This window comes from Lemur catta, chromosome 1 (assembly GCF_020740605.2).
Source record: "Lemur catta isolate mLemCat1 chromosome 1, mLemCat1.pri, whole genome shotgun sequence".
In the NCBI taxonomy this organism is placed as follows: Eukaryota; Metazoa; Chordata; class Mammalia; order Primates; family Lemuridae; genus Lemur; species Lemur catta.
Window position 1 is genome coordinate 12,098,000 of NC_059128.1, and position 25,462 is coordinate 12,123,461.

Below are 25,462 nucleotides of genomic sequence, written 5' to 3' on the forward strand. Positions count from 1 at the left end.
CTTTGCACGTGCTGTTCCCTGTGCCTGCAGCACCCTCACTTGCCTGCCCCCCACCCCTGAGTCTGTCTCCTCTTCATCTGTGGGGGTCAGCTCAGCGTCATTCTCTTTGGAAGCCTTGCCTGATCCTTGGTCCTTTTCCAGGTTCCCATAACATTTATCAGCTTTTAAATTGCTGGTTTACTTATCAGTCTCCACGTTGGTCTGAGCTGGGAGCACTGTGATGACTCCTGGCACATAGTAGGTGCTCGGCAAGGAGTTGTCTGTAGGTTTGTTTCTTCTTGGCCTGCTTGACTCTGTCACTGAGCCAGTCTTGCTGGCAGGGACCCAGGAGAGAGTCCTCTGGTATGTTTTAAAACTATTCAAAACCTACAATCTGGTAGATTTATGAAAATAGCAGTTTTTACTACTGAAATCCTGAAAGAAATTGGGCATCAGCATCTCATGAGAAATGAAGGAACTTCTGCTGCACGCCCCACCCCACTTTTTTATCTTTTGTAGAAATCTGTAGGGGTGGAGATCACAGGATGCGTTTGTTATAAGCAAATGTTTTTATTCACTCAGCCTGGTGAGAACCAGCACAGCTCTGCTTCCTTGGAATGAGGGCGGGCGTGAATTTCTTAGTAACCTGTTCATCACTGAAGAGTTTATTTATTTCCATGAAAATTTTTCTAAGCTTCATTCTCTACCTTTAAAACCATTTTTTTCTTCTGTAAACAAAATTTAGCGAACAGCAATCCATGCTTTGCTCACAGTGCTCTGCGTCAGATTTAGTTTTTTCTTGATGTCTGGTGGGGGTTGGAATGGATGAGGAAGTGAATGAATGAATGATCCGGGGTTGTCCCTGTGTGTCATTGCAGGGTGACAAGCGGGTAGAACCTCCGCGCCGTCACTGAGCCCTGGCGTGTGCAGGGCTCCCATCGCACCAGCGTGTGCTCTTGCTGCCCCGTGGCCTCCCCTCCAGCACTTGCTCCCGCTCCTAACTTGCTGGTTTAATCTGCTGGGGGCTGGGAAACTGGATCACCAGAGTTGTCTACATGATTCTAAAGTATGATATAATTAGCTCCTTTGGGGCCGTTGCTGGGCATAGAGTGCGTAAAGGTTTTCTGTGCTAACTCTGATCTCTGTTTGTGCTGATCTGAGCCCCTTAAAAGGCTTCCTTGTGTCTCATCTCCCTGGGGGTTACAGTACTGGGTAAACGGCCTTGGAGAAGGTGAGTCTCCCTGTAGGAAGATGAGCCCTCTATGGCTGAGAAGGGTCTTCCTTTTATGTCCTCCAGGGCACGCAGTGGGCACTTGCCAGTGACGTGTGTACAGACGGGACCGGGGGAGGGGGAGACTAGGGTTGGGCTGAAGGGCGCTGCCCGCCAGACCGATCGGAGGCTTTGTTAGTGCTCAGGCGGGCTCCCCTTTCCTCTTTCTCGAAACTAAAACTAAGCACCTGATCAATGGCTCGGTGCTAACAGAGAAGTGAGTCATTGTGGTGATATGTGTTAATATTCTATGGATTGGAGCCTCTTGTGCCAAATAAAATGCCTCAAGTTAAAAAAAAATTGTAAGAGAATTTTTCTTTTCAAATATTGATGAATTTCCCCACTTACTAGCAAGAGAAGGATTTAGCTGTAGTGGATTGATTCTCAGGTGTGTTCTGGAGAGCAGGAAAGTGGCCTCTGACCCTGTGGTTCAGCCCACCGGCCCCTCCAGCCCCACCTGCCCTGCCTTCCGGCTAGGCGGGGGCAGGCGTTCCTGCTTGAGTGTCTGAGACTCGGGGATGATGTCATCATCTCGGGAGAAGCAGTTTCTAGCTGTTTCTCAGTTGAGGGGTATTAGGAGGAGGTTGCATGTTCTTCATGTGCTCCTTATGCCCAAGGACCTGAAATGAACCACATCATTAGTTCATAGGACTGGAGCTTAGTTTTTTCATCCCAGCAGTCTTGGGTCGATACTTTGGGGCGTTTTGGCACAGTGTGGGTGGGAGATGGTAAGTCTTTCAAGAAAACGATGCTATTTCTGGCATGTCCTTCCTTCTTCAAATTAATGGATATTTGATATAATGAGAAAGGCAGAACACCATAGTATGTTTTGTTTTGTTTTTTACCTGAAAGGAAACTCTGCTTATCACCCAGGCCAGCTGCCCCCATTGTAGAGATGTGGAAACTGAGGCTTGAAGACAGAGTATGGCTTGTCCAGGTCACACTGTTTATTCAGATGATTGAGATAGATAAGCAGATGAAAACACATCCAGCCTTAAACATGATCGAAGAGACACAGTTGTAAATGATGAAATAGGATCTTTGGCCTGTCTGATTGGCAAAGCTGAGAACGAGTGATAAGTAGGTGTTGGTCAGGGTGGGAAAATGGGCCTTAGCTCCTGTTGCACGGGGCAAAGTGCTAAAACCTGTCTGCAGGGCAGCTGGGCGATATGAAAAGCTTGAAAGATGAGTTTGCCCCGAGGAAGTGAGGATATGCATAAAGAATTCGCCACCAAGATGTTCTTTGTAGCATTGCTTAGACTGAGATATCAAAAAATTGAACTTCTGAACCTCTGGAAGGGGATTGTTTGAATAAGTTAGTGGTCTTGGTATGAAGTAAGTGTGCAGCCATCAAAAATGACGTCTGTGCGTTTTCTGGAATTTGCTTTAGAATACTGCACCCAAACTGTGAAACGTATAAAACGGGGAAAAGGAGGGAGATAGATGTGCAGAATGTTGGTAATGTGAAGCTGAGTATGTGGGGGTTTATTATGCTGCCCTTCCTCGTCTGTTTGGAATTTTGCATAATGAAAAGGGTAAAGTTGGATACAGCCTCATTTTAGAGTCGATTCCATATTCCCTGTGGGGATTGTTCTCTCCTGTTGCGCTTTGCTTACCGTACACCTAAAAAGAGATGCTGATTTAAGGTTCATTAATTATGAAGAGATATTTATGATATATTTCAATGGAAGAGGGCTTCAAATAGTTACGTGCAGAATTCTCTTTTGGTTAACAATATAAATAAATCCATAGCTGGAAAGTAGATGGAGTGTGTACACCTGAGTGGCTGTCACTGGGTAGAGAGGTGGGTTTTTTTGTTTTTTTTTTTTTAGCTTATCTAATAATTTTTTTTCCCTAGAGCAAACATGTGTCGACGGTGAAATTATATAAATAGTTGGGATTAATTAAATCTGTTGTTCTTTTGATGCAGGGAAGAGCATGGAGGAGATCAAGAAGGTGCTGCTGCTGGTGCTGGGCTGTGCCGTCCAGGTGGGGATTGCACAGGGGCCGCAGAGGGGCCCCCTTGGCCGTCTCGTGTCTGGATCCGTGGGGGCGAAACAAGCCCTTAGCTTAGGTGGGAGTGATGCTGCCCTCGGTCCAGTGTCACAGAAGGCTGCTGGGCTCCTAGGAGACAGTGGCCATCATCTTACGTGGCAGATGTGTCTACTCCCAGTGCACCCTGGGCAGGAGGCCAGGTGGGGATCTGTCGGGCCAGGGCACCAGATTGTCCCCAGTATAGAAACTTACTGAGCAAGGATCTGCAAGCTACAGCGCATGGGCCGGATTGGACCTGCTGCCTATGTTTGTTGGCGCTTATATTTGTTGGTGCCTGTGTTTGTACATAAAGTTTTATTGGAACACAGCCACGTGCCTGCCTTCACACGCTGTCTGTGGCTGCTTTCTCATCACGACAGCAGCGTTGAGTGGTTGTGACAGATCAAACGGCCTGCGAATCTGAAATATTTACCATTCAGCCCTTTACAGATGAAGTTTGCCACCCCCTGGCCTAACCCAGGCATTCTCCCTCTCTATGTGTTTACGAATTATCTGGAGAGCTTGTTTAAAAGGAGGAGTTGTGGGTCCCACCCCGGCATGTTCCATCTGGGAGGGGGCTTAAGGATGGGCTTTTTGAAAACAAGCTTCCCAGGTGATTCTGACGTGGGTGGTCCTGGCAACACCGTATCAGGCCTAGGAGGAGGACGAAAGTAGTCGTGGTTATAAAGGAGAAAGCAGGGGTGGGGGCAGTTCATTTTGAAACTATACTTCTGTGGCTGTGGTGGCCTCAAGTTTACCTTCACTTGAAAAATGCTTCCGTTAACACATGTGACCCCCCGCAGTGTGAGAAGAAAGAGGAGTTTATTGAGAGAATCAAACAGCTGGACATCGAGACCCAGGCTGGGATCGTGGCCCACATCCAGGAGGTAGGTGTGCGGCCTCCTCGTGGATGCTGCCCCCGGGGCAGCCGGGGGGCAAAACCCCTCCCCGAGTGGAAAAGTTGAAAGACTGCATCACCCATTAACGATTTTGCTAATTGTAGGTTTCAGACACATTGATTCTATTTGGAAAGGTAGCCGTCAATCAGCCAGCTAAAATAAAATGGGGGTAAAAATAAAAGATTAAAAAAAAATAACACCTCAATCAAGTCTTCTTTTGCCTCTTTCTTCTTACCTAATATGGACTCAGACTATTTTTAAGAGCTGTCAAGTGGTTTAGGCTCAGAATTTGATTTATAGGCCCTGAAAATGTATTCTGGCAAATGTCACCCCGCTTTGAACGGTTGATCTTTATAGAGATTCTCTGCTTCTGTCATTGACATGGCAGAGAAACAAGCTGCCACCACTTGGGAATCAAAACCAGAGAGTCCCAGAAGGGCTGCCCAGGGAGGCCAGGCCCAGCCCAGGCTCCGGCCCCGGGGGTGGGTCGGGAGGGCTCTGCGCTGCAGATCATGGGGGTGGTGGAGGAGGAGGCGCCAGTGATGTTGGCAAAGGTGGTCTCAGCCGAAAAGTGTCTCCCCTGTGGGGCAGGTGCCTACCTGGAAGTGTACTTCCCTGACCTCCACTCCATCCTTCCTCCAAAATAAACGTTGCATGTTTTAATTATCTTAGGGGATATGGGTTCGGCATTCCGTCTAATTGGACAGGTGAGATAAATGCAACAAATGACGTGAGCACATGGGAGCTGGTGTGTAACTGGCAGAGGCAGCTGAGCACTGAACTCCCCTTGTCACGTTGGTGACGGGCTTCCCCGGCTGACCGGGCACTGTGGGTTAGCGAGTGCTGAGCCGGGATTTGAAGCAGGAGGCAGACGTGGCTTGTTGTGGGTAGGGGGTCCAGAGAAGCCAACATCAGGGGAAGTCAGTATCGTATTAATAGTAAGCATTCACAGCCAGCACTGGCCACCTGTCAGCCTGAGAACCATTCTGCCTTTTAATTTCCCTGTGTGTCTCTGTTTTGAAAGTTTATCTACCTAGAGCAAGAGACAAGCCCATTCTTCGCTATTTGCTGTCTTTCCTGCCCACCTGGCAGAATTTCTTTTTTTTTTTTCGAAGTACATCACCGAGAGTCCTGCATGATTGTCAAATTCAGTGGGTGGCAGTGGGGACGGGGCTTCCGAATTCCCTGGGTGCTTTTGTAAAACTCCAGTGCCCAGGCCCCATGAGAGACACTGAGCCAGAGTGGGACGGGGAGGGGCACGAGGCTTTAATTAAAAGCTCTGCAGGTGACCGTGGTGCAGCCAGGTTGAGCCCCTGGAGCCCAGCCACACCACCGTACTGAGGCCCCCAGACATCAAAGGATGGGCCTGGGGCAGGCCTAGAACCGACCTCTAAACCCATGCCTTTAGGGTACCCTGTATCCTGGGATGAGATTTCTCCTAATTCTCAGAGATCAGCTGTATCTAAACTTGTCCTTTTAAGGTGGGGAGAGGTAAGAAGGGGATGTCTTTTGAGGTACTAAAGGGCCTTGTTCACAGGGCCTTGTTTTTGCTTTTTATTTTTTTGAGTTGGCCTTTTTCTTTTTTTTTTTTTAAAGCCATTCACTGCCTCCATTTACTGCTCTGAATAATTTAAGGACTTTTTGGGTAGGTTTCACTGTAGATAGTCCTGGTTTCTTTGTTTTTGTTTTCCCCCTCTGAGGCCTCCGCACTATAATATTTCTCTTCCAAAAATGAGGCTAGGAACTCTCGAGGATCCTCTGCTTCCTCTGATGTGTCTGGGGTCTGGCCTGAGAAGGTCAGGTCAGCAAGGCCAGTCAAGGGGCTGCTCCATGTGGACAGGGCTGTGGGCTCCTGCCCAGGGAAACGGACCCAACCAGACCGTGTTCTATGGCCTAGGGGAATGAGATACACCTTCCCCTCAAAGTGGTTTTAGATTCTGAATAGTTCCCAGAAAACCCCCCAAGATTGCTGAGTCTCAACATTCTAATGTAATTTTTTTTTTTTTTGGAGATGGGGGTCTCACTCCGTTGCCCAGGCTGGAGAGCAGTGGCCCAGTCGTAGCTCACTGCAGCCCCAAACTCCTGGGCTCAGGTGATCCTCCTGCCTCAGCCTCCAGAGTAGCTGGGACTACAGGCACGTGCCACCATGCTGCCCAGCTCGATATAAGATTCTTAATATTTCTGCTCTATTTGTATTAGATTTTATTTTCAGCAATAAAATTTACCCTATTGTAAATAGATGGAGCTCCCATGAAGATACCTTATCTCAGGATCTTTTAGGGGAATGATTGTAAGAAGTACTTTCTGGTACTAAATAAAAAAAAAAAAAATCAGTGTCCTCTTTGAGCCAGCTCTGAAAGCAGAAGTGGTTTGTGTTAACGGAGCTCTGCTGAAGGGTTCGGCTGCACTTGCTTAGGGAACCCGTCTCCTTGCCACAGAAGATGTGTCAATAAGGGGTCAGTGATGTTGGTGGAATGAGACGCCGTTGGCGGTGCTCAAGGGAAGCGGGTGCCCGCCTCTGCCTGGGCCACCGCCACGTGGCTGGGGCAGGGGGCTGCTCCTGGGAGCTCCTGCCGGCCTCTGCAGTGCCGGACCGTGTGTGCCCACAGGTGACCCACAACCAGGAGAACGTGTTTGACCTGCAGTGGCTGGAGCTGCCCGACGTGGCCCCGGAGGAGCTGGAGGCCCTCTCGAGGAACATGGTGCTTCATCTCCGGAGGCTCATTGACCAGCGGGATGAGTGCACGGAGGTGCATCTGCGGGGCCAGCTCTCGGGGAGGGGCTTGGGCCTGGGGTGCAGGGGACCCCGCCGCTCTCCTTTTCTCTGTCTCCCAGCTGGATGCCTCCCGGTCCTGCTGGTTAGGTTCTTGTAGGGGGGTGGGGGTGGGACATGGGCGCTTTCCCTGGCTGTGGCTCCTACAGTGAATGGTCACCGCAGAGACACCTGGGGGAAGATGGAGGAGATCAGAATGCCACGCTCGGGGTCCTCCATTTATACACTCCCCCTTCACCCCGCTAAATATTTCACGTCTTTTTGAAAATTTGTATCACCCTTCTTCTGCCTCCCTCTTGGTTTCCTAGTCTCAGCTGACACGCTCTCGTGTCCTATGGTGGTGTTTTCACCCACTTTGAGCTCAGGCACTTGTGCCAGGCCCAGGCACACACTGGTTAACCCCTTTCCTTCTCCTCTGTCCCCCTTCCTGCCCGGCTGCAGCTGATCGTGGACCTGACCCAGGAGCGGGATTACCTGCAGGCACAGCAGCCCCCGAGCCCCGTCAAGTCCTCCAGCGCGGACTCCACGCCCAGCCCCACCAGCAGCCTCTCCAGCGAGGACAAGCAGCACCTGGCCGTGGAGCTGGCCGACACCAAGGCCAGGCTGCGGCGCGTCAGGCAGGAGCTGTGAGTCCCCATCTGCTTCTCCTACATGTGTGTCACCAGCACGTTTCAGCGTGCCATCCACTCACACGTGGTGCTGCCAATGGGACAGCTCCAACGTGGGCCCTGGAGTCAGCTGTTGTCACTGATCTCACTCTGACCATAGACCAATTACCTCCCCTCCCCGGGCCTGCACAGGGAGGGAGGGTTCTTCCTGGTTTCTAGGGCTCCTGCCAGCCCACGCGTTATACATCGTCTACAAAGTAAACTGCTGCCACACTCCAGCCCATTTGGGGACTGGAATGACCACACGCTGGTGTGTTTCCTTGGCTGGAGGGAGGAGACACCTCACCCCATCTGGTGAGCCTGTTCTCCTGAGCTTCCTGCAGCTGGTGGATGTCACTTGGCCCGTCATGAGCCACCCACCTGCCCTCCGCATTGGCAGGTGCACGCCCCCCACTCGAGTGGTATATCTGCAGCTGGGGTCTCCTTACCTGACCGCACACTCAGAGGGAAACCCGGGTGGACATCATTTGAGGGTGGGTGTTGAAAACTTAAAAAGAGGAAAACTTGAGCTGGGAGCATTTTTGCAGGCTCCTTAAGCGGATCTCCTCCCCACCACCCGAAGCCGGGTCCCTTCCTTTCCCTCTGTGGTCTAGGGAAGTGGGAGCCTGCTCCCGAGGGCTTGCCCAGGAAGCTCCTCCCACGCTCTTCCTCCTGATTGTTCTCGCAGGGAGGAGAAGACGGAGCAGCTTGTGGACACCAGACACGAGGTGGACCAGCTGGTGCTGGAGCTGCAGAAAGTCAAGCAGGAGGTGAGCGGCAGGCGCACGCCTGCGCCCAGGGGTGGCAGGGCCGGCAGTGCTGGGTGCCCGGCGATGCGGCCTGGAGGGTCAGGAATGCAGTGTCAGTGCTTCCAGCAACGCCCCGAGAGCCCGTTGTCCCGAGCTCTGCCGTGGGGATGACCGTTGCCTAGCGATAGCGTGTGGAGACCCCCATGGTGGCACACACACCCGAGCCCTGCGGCCACCAGGAGCTGGCTCGTCCTCGGCCGTCCTGGAGACCCCACGTGTTAGGGGCTTGGCCGTTCTTCCCCCTCAGAGGGATGCCCTAAGCTGGGTACCCCTGCCTTCGCTCACCTTCCAGAACATCCAGCTGGCAGCAGACGCCCGGTCTGCTCGCGCCTATCGAGACGAGCTGGATTCCCTGAGGGAGAAGGCGAACCGCGTGGAGAGGCTGGAGATGGAGCTGGCGCGCTGCAAGGAGAAGCTGCACGACGTGGACTTCTACAAAGCTCGCATGGAGGTAGGCGCCACACCGCGCGGCTTCCGGGCCAGGCTGCGGCCGCCGGAGCAGAAGGTGTTCAGACCGGCCTGCCCTCGGGGGGCCTTGGGGGCGGGGCCACAGCAGCACCCCAGCCTGCCTGGACTTCTCAGGCTCCCCCACCTCTGTCCCACGGTGTCGAGGGTGACGGAGGGCTGTGCCTGGCTGGTGGAAGGCAGGGAATCCTTTTATGGTTTTCCTTCTCCCACCCTGTGCCGCAGCGATGACCTTCTATGCACGTATCTTTTTTTTTTTTTTTTTTTTTAAGATTTCTTGCAATTTCTGTGGCTAATTTTAGGACTCAGTTTCCTCGTTTACAAATTAGGAATAATACCGCTCTGTGAGGTTTTAAAGATGAAAGTGAGATGAAAGTCATGCAGTCCCTGTAGAGTGGTTTGGGCAGGTCCCGCGGTAACCCCCAGCTGGTGGAAGCTGCCCTGACAGGCGTTACTTTAAATCGTATCCAGGTTGTGGGTGAAGGGGTCAAAGGTAAACAGAGACCCATACCCGGCTGAGGTGACCGATGCAGTGACCACCTGCCCTGACGGCCTCATGCCAGCAGTGGCATCCGGGACCCTCTTAGGTTTTGGGACTTGTGTCCCAGTTGCCCGTCCAAGGGATTTGGAAATGGCCTGAGAAAACTTGTTCTGCTCCAGAGACTGGAGTTGGGCGGGTGCAGAATGCCAGCCCAGCCCGTACTGAGTGGACTGGTTCGATGCTAAGAGATGACCCCAACTCTCTTCTTACCAGCCAGGAGGCTGCTCGGGCGACTGGACGCACATCTGGGAGCACGGAGTTGCCCGGCAGGCCCGCTGCCGTGTGCGCGCGGCAGGCTTGCTCGGGGACATGCTCTGGTGCTGCCACTGGACCCTCAAGTCCCTGGGCCAGGCAAGGTGGGCTGGAGGCGGCTGTGGCCCAGGGCCCATTTGCTCCTCAGACTCACTGGGCGAGTGTCCCCTGAGGACTGCGAGTGACAGGGTGACTCACATTACCTTCGCTGAGAAGGTGCCCTCGGTGCTGTGCAGAGGCAGCCTGGGCCTGAGCAGGGGACGGGTGGGGGGGCCGGTTCTTGCTTTGTCTGGAAATGACCCACTGGCTCTGCCGAGTAACGAGAGGCACAAATGCCGGCACGGATGGGCTCCAGGACGTGGCAGGTCCTGAATGGTCGTCCTCACCTACTGGAGATGTCCCGGTTGGGAGGGCCAGGGACTGTCCCGCACAAGCTCCTCCTGCTCCGTGGGGACCTCATGCAGCCCCCAAACAGGGTCCTGAGTGGACTGTAGCTCCCACGTCTCAGCCGACGCTGTCCTGTGGTGGTGGGTGGTCTCAGGATCCAGGCTCCATGTTCCTTCCCGGCCTCGCCCCAGCGTGCTCGCCCAATCACGCACACACGTCTCCCCGTGTGCGTGGTGCCACGCCCTGCCCCCGCAGCAGAGGGTCTGGAAACAGACAGGCTGTGCTCCCCGCAGCGGGGAGCTCTCGGACTATGAGAGAGGTGCAGTGTGGGGACCCCTTTTTCATATTCTCAAATTTCACGCCTCTGTGTAGTAATAGCGATATTTGTCATATTGATTAATACTTTTCATAGTGAAAAGTTACCATGAGGTTAATAATGCCTTCAATTTTGTATTCGTTTTATTAATCACAAGAGAAAGAGAAATCTCGTCTGTCTGCGTGAGACGTTTGCTCAGGGGCGGATGGTGACCCACGTGGGTTTGCAGATCCGGAGTGGCCAAGGCAGCGGGTGAATCAGGCCTGGTCAGTGGAGTCCAGGCCAGCATGGAGAGGAGTGAGTCGTACTCTTCTCTGATGCCCACACTGTCAGGACTCAGATAAACAGTGGCGGACACTTATCCCTGGACTGAAGTAGTTGCAGTAGCCTTGCACACTGTCTTCCGTCCCTACAGGATACTTAGAATGATTTGTGATTCCCTCCCTTGTCCCTCTCCCAGGCCTGAAACCTGTCTGGGTATGAGTGACTTTGTGTCCCTCATGCAGTGACAGTAACTGAGCAGCATGGGTACAGCTGTGGAAGAGGCCGCTGAGCTCCCAGGCTTGCTGTCTGGTGAGAGAGGCGGGCACAGGCTGTGACACGGCACTGTAAGTGCTGTGCTGGGGGCCCCACGACGGGGGGGCGTTCCTGGGGAGGCGATGTTGAAAGTGACATCTAAAATGGCAAGGAGGAGTTAACCAATCAGGGAGAGCCACCACGCAGGGCGAGAAGCAAAGGCCTAGAAGCCCGAGAAAGCGTCATGCCAGGAGGACACCTGGGGTCAGGGTCGGAGGCTCTGCTGTGTCCAGGGTGAACGGTGAGAGACGAGGCTGTCTGGGTGGCGGGACCCAGCCATGGAAGGTGTGCAGTGTGCCCCAGCCTCAGGCACCAGTATCTTTGTGAGGGGGATGCTGTGGTGTATTTCGGAAGCTCACTGGGGTCACGTGGACCCAGGTCTGGCTGGCGCGTGAGCCCAGTGTTCTGCTACTGCTTCCCTGAAGACACTGGACTAGAACCCCTGGAACAGGAGTTTGCTTTGTGCTACTCACAGATACGTTCTCAGAGGCCAGAAGAGTCCCTGGCCCATGGGAGGTGTTAGAGAATCACTTGCTGGGCAACTTGTACCTGGGGTTGGCTTTGGGCAGCCCTGCGTTTGCTGCATTGGCAGATGGCGGCTGCCGTGCTGCGGCGGAGGCCCTACCTTCTCAAATACCTGCAGACGCAGGTGCCAAAGCACAGACCTCCCGAGCCAGTCGCCTACCTGAGCACTTGGGTGTATGGTGGAGTTAGTGGAGAATGCAGCTCAGAGACCTGGGGGCGGGTTGCTTTGAGATGACGGCCAGGGACTGAGGTGAGCCCCACACCCCAGTATGGGGGCCTGGGCCGTCAGTCCCTCCCTTAATGCACGTGTGACTTTGATGGGTCCCTGTTTGCGTTTCAGTGAATAAGTGCACCCAACTTTATATGCACATCCATGTTTTTCAGGATACAGTGATGCACATTGCCAAGGGATTTGCTGTGAGATTCGTTAAGAATAATTTCTGTGCAATTAAAATCAAGCAGTGCCCTGAAGAAATGCATCTGTGAATTGAGGTTGGCCTGCAGGTGATAAAACTTGAGATTAAAAAAAAACCAAGTATGAGGCATACACATCCAGAAAATAAAAATAAAATGGACAGAGGGATTAGATGGATGGATAGCTACATGATAAAGCAAATGTAGCAAAAATGTTAAATCGTAGAATATCTAGGTGGTATGTGTGTGATAAAGTTATTTCAACTTTTCAGTAAATTCTATGTTTTTCACAATAAAATACTGGTAGTGGAAGGGATGATCCAAGTAAAAGGACAACAGGACATTAACCATTTTGAATAAGCTCAATGCTGGTTAACCCTATCAATTTAATTGTGAATAGTTAAAAATATTAATTGGTTTAAAGCTGTGTAACAGCTTCCCATAAGTCTTAGATCTTCTCCAGGTATGGTCTGTGACTGGCTCTCTCCTAGGCGATTCTCCCTCCCTGCAAAGGTTTTACAACAATCTTTATTTTTTAAGAGTTAATACATTCATTCTAGGAAACTGAAAAAGGCAAGAAGTGAAGAACAAAGTCATCCACAATCACAAGCAGTTGACAGTTCAACGTGTCCTTCCTGGTCCTCTGTGTGTACACAACATCCAGCTTCACGTGACTGCCATGGTGGCGTGTGCGTCGTGCTTTTTCACACATCACGCGTATTTACCAATTCAAAATCCCAAAGCTATAGGAGTATTTTGATAACCAAGAATACACTACACCAACTCAATCTGTTTGAAAAAAATGTAATCCTGCCTTTCTTTGGACAGAAATTTCCTAGAAGACAAAAATGGCCACAGGCTTCTAGATCAATGTGTTGGCAGAGTTACATTAAAATACTACATTCCCTTAATGCTCAATTTAAAATGAGACATAAAGCACCAGTGTTTGTAAGAGGACTCAGATCTGTACCATTGAAATATTAGCAAGAAGGTATATTTATATTGAATTACTCAGATGTATTTTTGTAGTGTGGCCAGAAGAGATGCACATACACAATGGCTGTCATCAGAAGGTAAATGTGGACACATCTGCGTACATCTCTCCCTTTTTACTTCCTTGATTCTTCTGCCCTCCCAAGCTGGAGGACCAGGCTGCAGATGGACAGAGTACTCCCCGCTGTCCCCAACCCAGACTTGCCTGCTGGCTTCCCTCTGGAGAGGCGCCTGTCTGTGGGTGGAGCGTGGCCAGAGGCTGGCTTTGTGGGCCTTGGGCCTCTGGGGTGAGGACTCTCCGACATGACGGTGTGTGAAGGGCCTGGCACACAGGAGGCGCGAGGGAATCGTTCCACTCGTTGCTCTGCAGTTGAAAGACGAGCAGTCTGGGGGTGGGGGCAGGGGAGGAATCCTGAGGTTTTTGTCTCCTTGGGATTGAAAACGGTGCTGTTGGCGTGACGGCAGGAGAGCAGAGAGGAGCGTGGTGGTTGCGTTCGTGCCGTCTCGAGTTCGTGAGCACCTGCCACGTGTGTGATGCTCTTCTAGGTAGAGAGGGAGTGACAGGTGGCTGGGCCCTCCCTGGGAGGCTGCCCAGTCTAACCCTGAAAACACATCAGGTTCACCAAAGGGACGGTTCCTGCCCCATGGGAGGAAAAGATCATGGACCAAGGCTTCAGAGTGAGGGCAGGTTAATTTTGGTTAGAAAAACATGGGATGCAATTTACATGGTTTGTTTTTAAACGTCTGGCAGCTTTTTTGTGGCTTTTAGTCTGGTTTACATAGGGTTGAAACAACAAAAAGGAGAGCAGAGGAGGCATCCCTTGGTCCAGGAGGAAGCGTGGGGGCGGCGTGGGGTGGTCCCGGACTTCCCTTTGCAAACAGCAGCCCCAGGCAGCGCCAGCAGGGCCACGTGGGAGAAGGATGGAGGCAGAAAGAAATTGCCTGGAAGGTTCTCTGTTCCCGTACTTTGTGACTGGCTGAAAGTTTCTGCAGCAGGCAAAGGGCAGACGTGTAGATGCCGTGTGTGTCCTGAGCAGAGCGGACCGGCCTTTCTCTGCCCCTGTGTGAGATTCACAGCTCTCTAGGCTGTGCCTGTTTCAAAATAAACAGCCGGAGAGGCAGAGACCTAGCCAGCCGCGGCCCTAGCTGCGACACCCGCTTGCCGGGTGTTGGGCAGGTCTTGCTTGTGAAAGGAGGGGGTGGTCTGGGCATCTCAGACCCTCACACCCTGGCATCCTGTGGCATAGGAGCGTGTTTGCAACAAGCTCGTCCCAGTAAGCCCCTCTCCACAGAGAACCCCCAGGGAGGACATGGAGCCCCGGGAGCAGATCTTTGCAGTGAGGGGTGAGTCAGAGGGGAGGGTGGGGTGTTGGCTGGGCACAAGCCAGTTAGGAGCTGGGTCAGTGATCAGTCCCAGAGGGTCTGGGTGGGTGGGTTGGTCGGTCTGTCTCTCTCTCTTACACACATACACACACATACACACACACACACACACACACTCTGTTCCCTAATCCAAAGTCACACCCCAGAGATAACACTGGAGGTGCCCAGGATCAGGAAGGGGGAGGGGGTTTGCTGAGGGGCTGGTCTGTCCTGCCCATGGGGCCTGGGAGATGGGGCTCCAGCTCCTCACACTCCCTCGGCCCCCTCTGTCCCCAGGCAGGGTCTCCCACGCACGCCCTGGGCTCCTGCAGAGACCCGGGTCATCTCCAGTAGGAGAGGTGCTCAGGACACGCTTGGTGACTTGCGTTCAGTGCCTTAGGATCCTCGAGACTCTTCCATCATTAACGTACAACAAACAAACAAAAACCTTCCCACTTTCTGTGAGTCTCTGGAGCTGCCAGGTTCCTGGGCTGCCCTTCGCGGGCAGAAGCAAGAGTGTCAGCTGTGGCCCCATTTCCTCCCCTGCCACCTGCACCTCCACTCACCGAAACCCTTCTGCGAGTGGAGGGTGCTCGTGACGTGGTTGCCAGATCCGGCGAGCGCCTCTCAGCACCCCCAGCCCACCTGGCTGGGGCCCAGCTGCTGCCTTCCAGGGTGCTGCCTGCCTCACTCCTGGGTTGCCCCCGACTCTAACCCTGCCCTTACCGCCCTCGGGGCTGCCTGCCTTGGGCCACCCCCATGCGCCCCTCACCCCTCCTCGGGCCTCCTCCATGGCTGGCGCTCCTGCCTCGCTCACCCACTTCCTTTAGCTTCCATGCGCAGACCATGGGTCCCAAATCCTACCCCTCAGGCCGGTCTGCCCTGCACCGCAGGCCTCAGTCCATCTGGGTGGTCAGAGGGTCTCGGGGTCAGCACGTCCAGCTTCATTGTCTCCCTCCAGACTGGCCTGTATCACCTGGCCTGGAGTCACCGTCCACTCACTCGGGCAGTCAAGCCAGAGCTCAGGGCCACACGATTCTCTCCCCTGTCCCACCCCTGCTGTACCAGGCCCAGGTGCGCCCAGCACGGCGCCACCCAGCGGCAGGTGTTTGGAGAGTGTGTGCCGCGCCTGCTGGCCTTGCTCTTGTTACTCCAGAGTCTGCCCACGGAATGCCGTCCCCAGGGATCTAGGCTGGCCGTTCTGCCCGCTCCTCGGTCTCCTGGCTCACACCCCCCTGTCCTGCTGCCCCTTTGCAGCAGCCGCTCAGACACCTCTGCACTGCTCTTGGGGCAGAGTCCACGTTGTACCCTTGTCTGCCCCTCGTCCCTGTCTGGTCCCCCGTGCACCGGTGCTTCCTTGGCCCAGCCCCCTCCCCTCCTGGCTCACTCTTCCAGCCTCCGGGGTTAGGCCCAGGGCCTGGGGTGGGGGCATTGGGCTCTGCAGACCTCGGCCCTCCAGTTGCCGCCTCGGGATTCCCAGGCAGCGCTCACCACAGGGCGTCGTGGTGATGTCCTTTCCTGTTGCCCCACCTCAGCAGGAGCCCTTTAGAACAGGGTCTGTGCCTTACTGACCTCGAGTCCTCTGTGCCCAGCATACTGTCTAGCTCAGGAACCAGCAAAGTAGTCCATGGGCCAGATCCGGCCACCACCAGCTTTTATGAATAAAGTTCTGTCTGCACGCAGCTAACACCCACTCATCACCTCTGGTGGCTGTTGTGTTCCCCCCGCGGAGTTGAGTAGTTGTGACAGAGACTTACGACCTGCAGAGCTGAAAATATTTACCATCTGGGCCTTTACACACCCCTGTTCTGGCCCAGAGTGTGTGCACAGCAAGGTTTCCCTGGGCAGCGATGGCTATGTGTTCATGAAGCTTTTTGCACGTGCCAGGGACAGTGACAAGCTCTAACTGCAACATTGCGTTTAAGCCTCTCGGTGGCCCTGTGAGGTTTAGGAGCCACTGTTAGTTCCTCTCATCTCTTCAGATGAGAAAACGGAAGATTAATAAATAACATGCCCAGCGCCGCGGTTGCTGAGCGGGAGGACCTGGGATCAGAATGCGGCTGTCCTGTCCGCTCCAGACCTTGACTGCCCGCCAGGGAGTGAGTGTGGCCTCCGCCTTCACCAGGAGGCAGAACAAAAAGCGGGTACAGGGGAGTAGAGAAATGGAGGTGCTCGTGGGAGGGGTGATGGGCTGCCGCTCTCCTGGGGGGCTGTGGAGTGAGGAGGGGCCCCAGCCCCCTGCAGTTCACATCAGAACTGAGACATCGTGTCGTAAGCAGGGAACGTTAAAATTCGGGGAACTGACTGAGGGCACCTTGAACACAGGGAGACCTTCTGTTCCAACTTGGGACTTCTTGTCTGTCTGTGTTTCTTTATCACTTGTAAGGAGTTTTGAAAAGATTCGGCACGCTAAGAAGGGGAGCAGGACAGACCTGACGTTTGGTTTAAGGTTCAGTCCCGTATACTCTCAAATCAAAAGTTTAGAAACAGGCAGGTCTGTTTTAACACAGTGGGTGCTTTGTCGGTGGCAGTGATTGAGCTGGTGGTGGTGACGGCAGCTGGTGAGTTTATGGGCCTCGGGTGCTGTGCAGGGGACATTTCCCGCACGTCTTCTAAGCCCCTGTCACCCTGTTTTTGTGCCCATCTTGGAAGGGAGGAACCCGCGGTTGAGAGGTCCCACAGCTCGAGTTCGGAGCAGACCTGGGAACCCGTCAGCCCATGTGGCTCATTGCCATTCCAAGTCACAGTGGCGGATTAGAACTGGAGCTCTCGAGCCACTTGGGGACCAGCCCTCAGGTCTGGCCTGTGGCTTCATAAATGTGGCCCCTTCAGCTGTTTGCTGGGCTGGGTCAGGCCTTTAAATAGCCTCCCGGTTCAGCTGGGGTCAGGGCCGTGGTGGGGCTCGCTGGCCTTGGGCAGCTGCCCAGAGGTGTGGAATCGGGCTTCTCGCTCCTCCACGCCAGCCCCCCTGGTGGAGCCCTGGGCTGGCTTCCGGAGCTTGGGCACAGCTCCTTCCGGATCCAGTTTCTCACTGCTGAGGTGGTGGGGGGGTGTGCAAGGCAAGTTGACGTATTTCTGTTGCCTAATATATAGTGGCGGTTGAAACTGCCAGAAAATTGAGGTATATTTGACTAGTGGTTAGAAATCATTCTGTTCCGCTGTGTTCCGCTCCTGGCACCTTTGTCCCTTCCTGCCTATCACGTCTCCCAGTCCATCAAAGCCCACCTCTTATGCCACCTTTGACTGCACCCTAGAGCATGATTTGGCCAACTAGTGTTATCGAACACTTACGTGAGGCTCATGGGAGCAGAATGGGGACAGTCCTGCCCCGAGGGATTCCCAGTCTTGGGGAGGAGGACAGACCAGCCAGCTGTTGCTCAGAGCGGACCCAGGGAATGCTGGGAGCCCAAACACCTGACTCAACAAGTGGGATGGAGTGAATTCCCAAGCACTTCTCAGAGGGGGCAACTGAGGCTGGGTCTTGAAGGCTGAATAGGAGTTGGTTGTGAGGATGAAGGGGCAGCCTGTGCAGTGGCTGCTCAGGGCCTGAGAGTAGTGATCCTGGGGAGGGCTGGTGGGCAGACCCTGCCCGAATGCTGGGTGGGAACAGTAGGGGCAGCAGCCAGAGAGGGGAAGCCAGACCTTCTTTCCACTTGAAATTCCTCATTGTGCTTTGGCTAATGTCATTTAGCAGCAGCAGTCTGTGCCTCTCTTACACACAGAGCGCCTTGAGGATGGTTCAGGGAGCTGAGGGCAGTGGAGAGAACACGATCTGGAGCCCTCTAGCCCAAGTTCAAGCCCCAGCTTTGCCCCTCACCGGGTTTGACACTTTGAGCTCATTCCTTAATTTTCCTGAGTTAGTCCTTCATCTGCAGAGCAGGACTGTCCCTGCCTTCCTCTGAGGGCTGCTGTGAGGAGTGAGTGACATGGACAGATGTGGGTCGCTGAGTGTGGGGCCAGCCACAGAGTAGACGTGGTCTCTGCTAGGGACGGGCAGCGAGAAGGCAACTCAGGTGAATCCAGAGTTTTAATGGCCAGCCCTTCGCCGGCTGCCAGGCTTTGATCAAAACCGTGTCCGCTGACTGGAAAGCGTGTGGTTTCTCCTCTGCCAAGAATCTTGGATTCTGGCCCACATAGGAAGACGAGCGCATAGTCGATAAGCAGAAATTCGCAGCCTAGTTCCCATTGTAATCTCTGAGTAGGACAAACCTTAGAAAGCTCTGCCCACTGGACAAAGTGGGCAGATTCCCAGTGTGGGCTCTGTGTAGACTGCAAAGGCATTTGGGAGAAATCTAGTCCCTCCAGGATACCGAGTGGTGCTTGGAAAGGCTCAGCGGATAAGGGAAACCAGGAAGGCCCTCACCAAGGGGAACAGTGGCGACATGGGGCACACACTGACCTCTTCGCCGCTGCCTGTGACAAGCAGAGTCCAGCGGACCCCTGACCCGTGCACATTTGCGGGGCTAACATTTGTTTGGTTTGCTACGCTGCAGTTTAACTATCTGAGGATTCCCCATTTCCAGGAAACTGCCAAGAACTTTTGTTTTTCCAAGAGTTGTGTTTGTAAAATATTCAAATAGGAACTGTGTATTAAATGAAAGCTTGTCTAAATAGCCATTTTTTCCCAGGACCCTGATCGGTGGGATGAATGTTGAATTGAGAGGACAGGACTCAGCCCTACCCCTTCCTTGTTAAGGAAACTGGGGCTCAGAGGTTGTGTTTGTCAGCAGAGCCCACTTGTCCGTCCAAATGCGGTTACGTCAAAGCCTTTTTAGGACGAGAGCCTGCAGCAAACGTTCAGGAAGTGTTGCCTTCCCGAATTTAGCTTGATTCATGGATCTTTTTCTCTTACAGCAGAGAAAGTCTATCTGTGCTTGCCTAATGAAAAAAGGTGAAGGTGATAAAAAGTGGAGAGAAAACTTCCTGCCTCGTACGGGCTTATCTCTAGCTTGTTTGAATCTAGATGGCCGAAGGAGCCGCTGGTTTTAAGAGTGCTGTTGTAATGACCCAGGTGCCTTTATCTGACGGTTCTCGTGTATGTTTTTGCTAACCAGGAGCTCAGAGAAGATAATATCATTTTAATTGAAACCAAGGCCATGCTGGAGGAACAGCTGACGGCTGCTCGCACGCGGGGCGACAAAGTCCACGAGCTGGAGAAGGAGAACCTGCAGCTGAAATCTAAACTTCACGACCTGGAATTGGTACTGCAGGCTGGGTGGTCACCGACTTAGACTGGGGCAGTTTCAGGTTTATGCCACGCCCTTCTCTGCTATTTTAGCTACTGGGTTTGTTGCTGCTGCTGCCAATAACGCACTGACTGTGGGGAGTGGTTTGCTAAGATCCGTTGGTTGGAGTGGCGACAGCACTTAACACCCACAAAACAGGCAGCACTTAACTTCTGTATTGCTCTTCTGTAAGGATGAATGTACATGTGTCTTTTGCAAGAAGGGTCTTTGCTGGCATTTATAGTGTGGATTGAGCCATGATTGTTTAGCTTCTTCACAGCTTTCAAGGTCTACTCTAGAGCCACGAAGCTGCCTGTCACTGTAGTACTTGCTTTAAAGCCCCTGTGCAGTGTGTCACTGTGTTCAGACAACATTCAATTAGGGACCTCCTGTCTCTCTTTACAACCTAGGTAGCCAGGCCAGGTATCTTTTAGGGGCTATACCTCTCACAGTGGGGTGGGCCCTGTGCTGGAGTCCTATTTATTTGGAGATAAGCAGATACGTGGAGTCATGGTAGATGCGCAGGGGCTGGGGCTTGTCCAGAAGGTTCCCCCAGCTGCATCCTCACTCCTTCCCTCTTCCTGCTCTAGGACCGGGACACAGATAAGAAACGAATTGAGGAACTGCTGGAAGAAAACATGGTCCTTGAGATTGCACAGAAGCAGAGCATGAACGAATCTGCCCACCTCGGCTGGGAGCTGGAGCAGCTGTCCAAGAATGCAGACCTGTCAGATGGTGGGTAGTGCCTGGTGCCTGGGACAGCCTGGCTGTGGCACCTCCTCATCCGGGAGGCTGAGCCCTTGGCTCTGAACCCTCCATGTCAGCCCATCCATTCGCCTCCAGTAAATATGATTTCCTTCAAGTGCCATTTGGAACTGTTTCATTACAGTTCTCCCCAAGGGCAACCCGAGGGGTCTGGCAGCCTTGATGTCAGGACGTTAAACACAAATTAAGTGTTGCCGGGTTTCCCAGTTCCCATATGGACACTCCCGGGAGCTTCCAGATCATAGCCTGCTGACACCCAGAGGACATCTTAGGCCGTCTGTGGATGGCTGAAAGCCCCGAATGGCAGGAGCCGTCCCCAGCGGTCACTAATCCCCATTATAAATGGACCCTGGGCATTACTGCCTCTGTTCATTTGCATAATTGGGCAAGATGGCTGCAGCCTGTTCTCTGTCCCCTCGATGGGGGTGCTAAGTGGCTGCTGCTCCTGAGACCGGCTTCTCAGCTGATCTGCCAGGCCTCTTCCTCTCCGCCCGCCCGGACTTGCTCTGCTGCCCGCTGCCCAGGCGAGGTGCGGGGACTGGGGAGGGAGGGCGGCGCAGCCGTCAGCCGTTGAGCAGGAAGCCTCAGCGCCGGCCAACAATAAGCCAGTTCCTGTGTTTGAAAATAGCACACGCTCACCATTCCCATGCACCTGATAATGCAAGTTAATGTTTACTCGGGACTTCGGAGTGTGATGGGGCTTTTGGCTTGTTGAAGGGCTGGCTTTTGAAAATTCTGCTAAACATTCCTAAGCATGTTGGAAAGGTTACTGAAAGCAGCTGAGTATTTATTTCTTCTCTTCAAGGGGTCCTGTCACTTCCAAACCTAAAATCAGTTAGTTCAACTATTAGTGTGTGTAGGAAGGTAGTTCTGCTTGTGCTTTGGTACCTGTGCATGGGGCCAGGCCGGAGGGCTGCCCAGGGCTGGGACCCCCCAAACTCCCTGCTTCCGAAGTCCAAGTCCATGGTGGGGCGCTGCCCCCTGGTGGAGCAGAGAGGTGGCTCAGGCTGCCGAGGCCTGTCTCTGATCAGTGAACTTGCCTCATTGGTTCAGACTATTCAGGATAATTTGTGACCCTTTAAGGTCAATGACCGTGATTTATTCTTAGTGTTCTCCTAGTACCTAGCTAGGAGTTGATAAATGTTGGCTTAATGATGAAGTCATGCCAGCAAAACCTGAATGTACTTTTGAGTCAAAAGACCTGACAGAGTCCTGGCTCCTCCACCGGTTAGCTGGGTGACCGAGGGCAAGTACGAAACCTCTTTAAATTTCAGCTCAAAATGGGGACAGCTGTTCTTATTGCTGTTGCCTTATTAACACGTTACCTGCCATGTGAGTTGTATTTAACTCACGCTAGTTTTGAGCCCAGGGTCTCATGAAGCATATGAAGACTCAATTCTCCAAAACAAATGCAGTAAGTATGTCGTGAGTCACATACAACTCAGTTGGCATGCAGTGTAAAAACATTCTAGCACTGTGTGAGTTGCATATAACTCACACACAGAAAACAATAAAAAAAACAAATTTTTCTTTAAATTAGAAAGAATCATTTTGTTTCTGAAATTTTTATTCTATGTTTGTAATAAATCACCATGGTCCCAGGGAAAAATTTTTTTTCTAGTGTGGCAGTCAGTGTGTTAAAACAGCTGGTTACCCTGGTTATACTCCAGGGGTGCTGATGAGAAGCCCTGGTGAAGACCCATGGGTTGTCTTAGTAACAAAGTGTAAGTTGTGTCGGGGTAATGGTCTTCACTGACTTCTATAGAAGAAGAAACAAGGTTTATAATCAATTCCCTTGTTTTAACCTATAGAACCTTAAAACTTGTTCTCTGTGGGTGCAGAGCTTCAGGTTGGGAGGATAGAGAGAGATGGGTGGTGGTGATGGTTGTAGGATCCTGTGAATGTACCTAATGCCTGGATCTGTGTACTTAAAGATGGTTAAAATGGTTAATTTTACATAGATTTCACCATAATAAAAAATATTTTTTCACAGATGCTGCAGAGGTGCTGTCCAAAACAGTGACAGGTTCTGAATTAGTGGGGTTTTATTTTAGGTTAGGTGTTTTAGATGAGGTTAGTTTCGACTGCAGCGTAGTCAGGACGAAGCCCTGCAGGCTTCGTATGTCAAGTGCATGCGTTTATGTGTGAATCGGTGCTGGGCCCGGGTCAGGGGCACGGACACACCGTCCCCCTCCGCTGCTGCCTTGCCTGCCGTTGCTTTGGGTCTTTAGAATGTCCTGGCCTGCTGGGTGGTCTGTGCTGTTGCCCTTGGTGAAGGATGGAAACTCAAAGGGGAAGACAGACGCCTTTCAATCCTTATGAGCATCTGAACACACACGTTCTGTTTCCAGATTGGTGTGTGTTCCGTGAGAGCCATCACCCTCTGCGACCCACAGCCCCGGGGCCATGGGTGAGAGGCTGGGGTGGGGTTAGCTGCCTTAGTGGCACCGGGTGGTGAGGCTGCAGGACGAGAGCGTGTGCACCGATGGGAAAGGTGGGGGCTGGAACAACTTGATCGCTCTTCGGGGCCTTTCCTATACATTTTTCTTTCCCCTCCCAAAGACGACCTGTGATTTACCTCCTGCTTGTGCAGGAGGGGACCTAGAACTTCCATCCCTGTCGCTCGGGACCCTGCTTCCTTCTCCGTCTGCATCAGAGCTGCTTCAAAGCAGAGTAGATACCTGCCTTTTTCTTTTCTTTTCTTTCTTTTTTTTTTTTTTTTTGAGACAGAGTCTCACTTTGTTGCCCAGGCTAGAGTGAGTGCCATGGCGTCAGCCTAGCTCACAGCAACCTCACACTCCTGGGCTTAAGCGATCCTACTGCCTCAGCCTCCCGAGTAGCTGGGACTACAGGCATGTGCCACCATGCCCGGCTAATTTTTTTTTTGCTATATATATTTTTAGTTGGCCAGATAATTTCTTTCTATTTTTAGTAGAGACGGGGTCTCACTCAGGCTGGTCTCAAACTCCTGACCTCGAGCAATCCACCCGCCTCGGCCTCCCAGAGTGCTAGGATTACAGGCGTGAGCCACCGCACCCGGCCGATACCTGCCTTTTTCTATCTTGAGCTGATTTTTTTTCATTTCACTTAGCATTCTTCAAGCAATTTCCATATTCTGTGTCACTTTTCTCCAGTATAATTATGAAATCACAAAAAGATATCTCTGTGCAAGGCTCTCATTCAGGCTGGCAAGTGCTCGGCATGTGTCCTAGCGTAGCTTCCTGTCACCTGCAGCTGAAGTGACTGGTTGGGTCCCTTGCCCCTCTCTGCCAAGCAGCCCAGACGCCCACTACTCTGAGCAGCGATGGCAAATATCAGCTGTTAGCCTCTGAAATCCTTGAGTTAGGCAGGTTGGCAGCCTGGTAAACAAATGCTTCCTGTAAGTCCTGTAGCCTTGAACACTTGCATTGGCACCTCAGCTGGAGCCTGCTTCTTCCTGGGCTCTGGGTTGTCCCCGACAGTCCCCAGCTGTGCCGCAGAGGGACCCTGGGGCACCAACAGCAGCAGCACCAGGTGGGAGTGGAGGGGCACAGGGGCTGCCTAGCTGACCTGGGGGAGCCCCTCCCGGGCCCCTCAGATCCTGGGCGCAGGGGCAGAGAGTGGCATCGGAGGCCCCCGGGAAGCCGGGCTCTGACCAGCCTCTGTGCTCCAGCCTCCAGGAAGTCATTCGTGTTCGAGCTGAACGAGTGCGCCTCCAGCCGCATCCTCAAGCTGGAGAAGGAGAACCAGAGCCTGCAGAGCACCATCCAGGGGCTGCGGGACGCGTCCCTGTCGCTGGAAGAGAGCAGCCTCAAGTGCGGGGAGCTGGAGAAGGAGAACCAGCAGCTCAGCAAGAAGGTAACCGCGGCCTGCTCGGGGCGGCGAAGGCACAGAGACCCGGGACACCCGGCCTCCCGCCACAGTCCTCATCCGGAGCAGACAGGCAGGAAGGTGTCCAGGCAGGAAGGTGTCCAGGCAGGGCACTCAGACAGGGGGGAGGACGTACCACTGGGACAGTGCAGCATCCAGGTGTGGTCACGATTGTAACAGGGACACAAGTGACACCGGAGGAGCGTCAGAGGCAGCATGGCCTTGTCCCTGCTCTGCTGGACACGTGACTTCTGTGTGTCTTGTTGTTGTCTTGTGAAGTGGGGTTGGTGAGGTACCTACCCACCTACCTATAGAAAGAAAACCTTTTTCTCTTCCATGTCGCTCTCAGTGCGTCACTTCTGATGCCAGGTGTGTGGCAATTCTCCAGTTCTCGGTGGACACCAACCAGGTGCCCTCCAATTTTACTCACTGCTCACGCTGTCTACCTGGAGTTAGCACAGACCCCACAGGTTGAGGGCTCAGCCCCACAAGACTGCCCCCCGCTTCACATGCTGGTCCAAGCCCAGGTTGTCACCTGTGCTTCTGACTGAGTAAAGCAGACGCTCCCTGGGGTCCGCCGTTGGCTAGAATGGCTTACTGTACTCGCTTACTGTAAGGGGCGCGGTTCGGGAGCGGCCAGGTGGGACAGATGCGCAGGCATGGGGGGCTCCTACACCCCCTCTGGGTCTCCCCCTCCCTGCACCTCTGCGTGGTCTCCAACCTGGAAGCTCTGACCTTGCCCTTTGGGGCTGTGTGTCTACACATGGTTGATAAATCAGCGGACATTAGTGGCTAACTCAACTTCTAGCTTCTCTCTCCTCCCTGGCGTGGGGGTGGCCTGAATGTTCCAAACCTCTAATCACATGGTTGGTTTCCCTGGCAACCAGCCCCCATCCTGAGGCTGTCCAGGGACCCCCAGCCCTGGACATCTCACCAGCATACACAAAAGACACTTGCCACTTTGGAGAGTCCAAGGGTTTTAGGAGCTCGTGCCAGGAACTTGGGCAGACACCAGAAATGCATTTCTTCTCGTGTCACATTACCGAATGGGCGAGTGAGGGTGGCGGGAGCCCAGTGTACATAACGGGTTGGCACAGAGTAAGCGCTCAGTGAAGACAACCGTGCGCTGCTAACAGGCATGAAGAAGTAGGGAAGGGGGGGAGGAAGGAAGCACTAATGTGGGGTTCTGAATTCCAGACGTGGAGCTGTGCGTGTGTGTGAGACTGTTGAGGAGCATTTTAGGGTCTTGCTGGTGATAAAAACAAGCAAGTCCATGTTCAGTCCCTCCTCTTGGTTTATGGGATGGGGAAGAAGAGCCAGGGGAACTGTATTTGCTTTCAAGGACAGCTGCTGGGTCTCCCTGGTCACACAGTATAACCTA

General features: G+C 53.1%; 1 protein-coding gene across 4 annotated transcripts in view; it reads left to right on the forward strand.

Annotated features, from left to right (window-relative positions):
• CCDC88C (coiled-coil domain containing 88C) overlaps nt 1–25,462 on the forward strand; it is a 129,321-nt gene that overhangs the window by 65,846 nt on the left and 38,013 nt on the right. For all 4 annotated transcript variants that reach the window (XM_045561965.1, XM_045561966.1, XM_045561968.1 and 1 more), the window contains 9 exons: nt 3,180–3,238; nt 4,087–4,170; nt 6,792–6,932; nt 7,397–7,581; nt 8,291–8,372; nt 8,704–8,862; nt 19,297–19,443; nt 20,058–20,202; nt 23,885–24,069. In XM_045561965.1, coding sequence (XP_045417921.1) covers nt 3,180–3,238; nt 4,087–4,170; nt 6,792–6,932; nt 7,397–7,581; nt 8,291–8,372; nt 8,704–8,862; nt 19,297–19,443; nt 20,058–20,202; nt 23,885–24,069 — 1,187 coding nt within the window. The remainder of the gene's footprint in view (nt 1–3,179; nt 3,239–4,086; nt 4,171–6,791; nt 6,933–7,396; nt 7,582–8,290; nt 8,373–8,703; nt 8,863–19,296; nt 19,444–20,057; nt 20,203–23,884; nt 24,070–25,462) is intronic.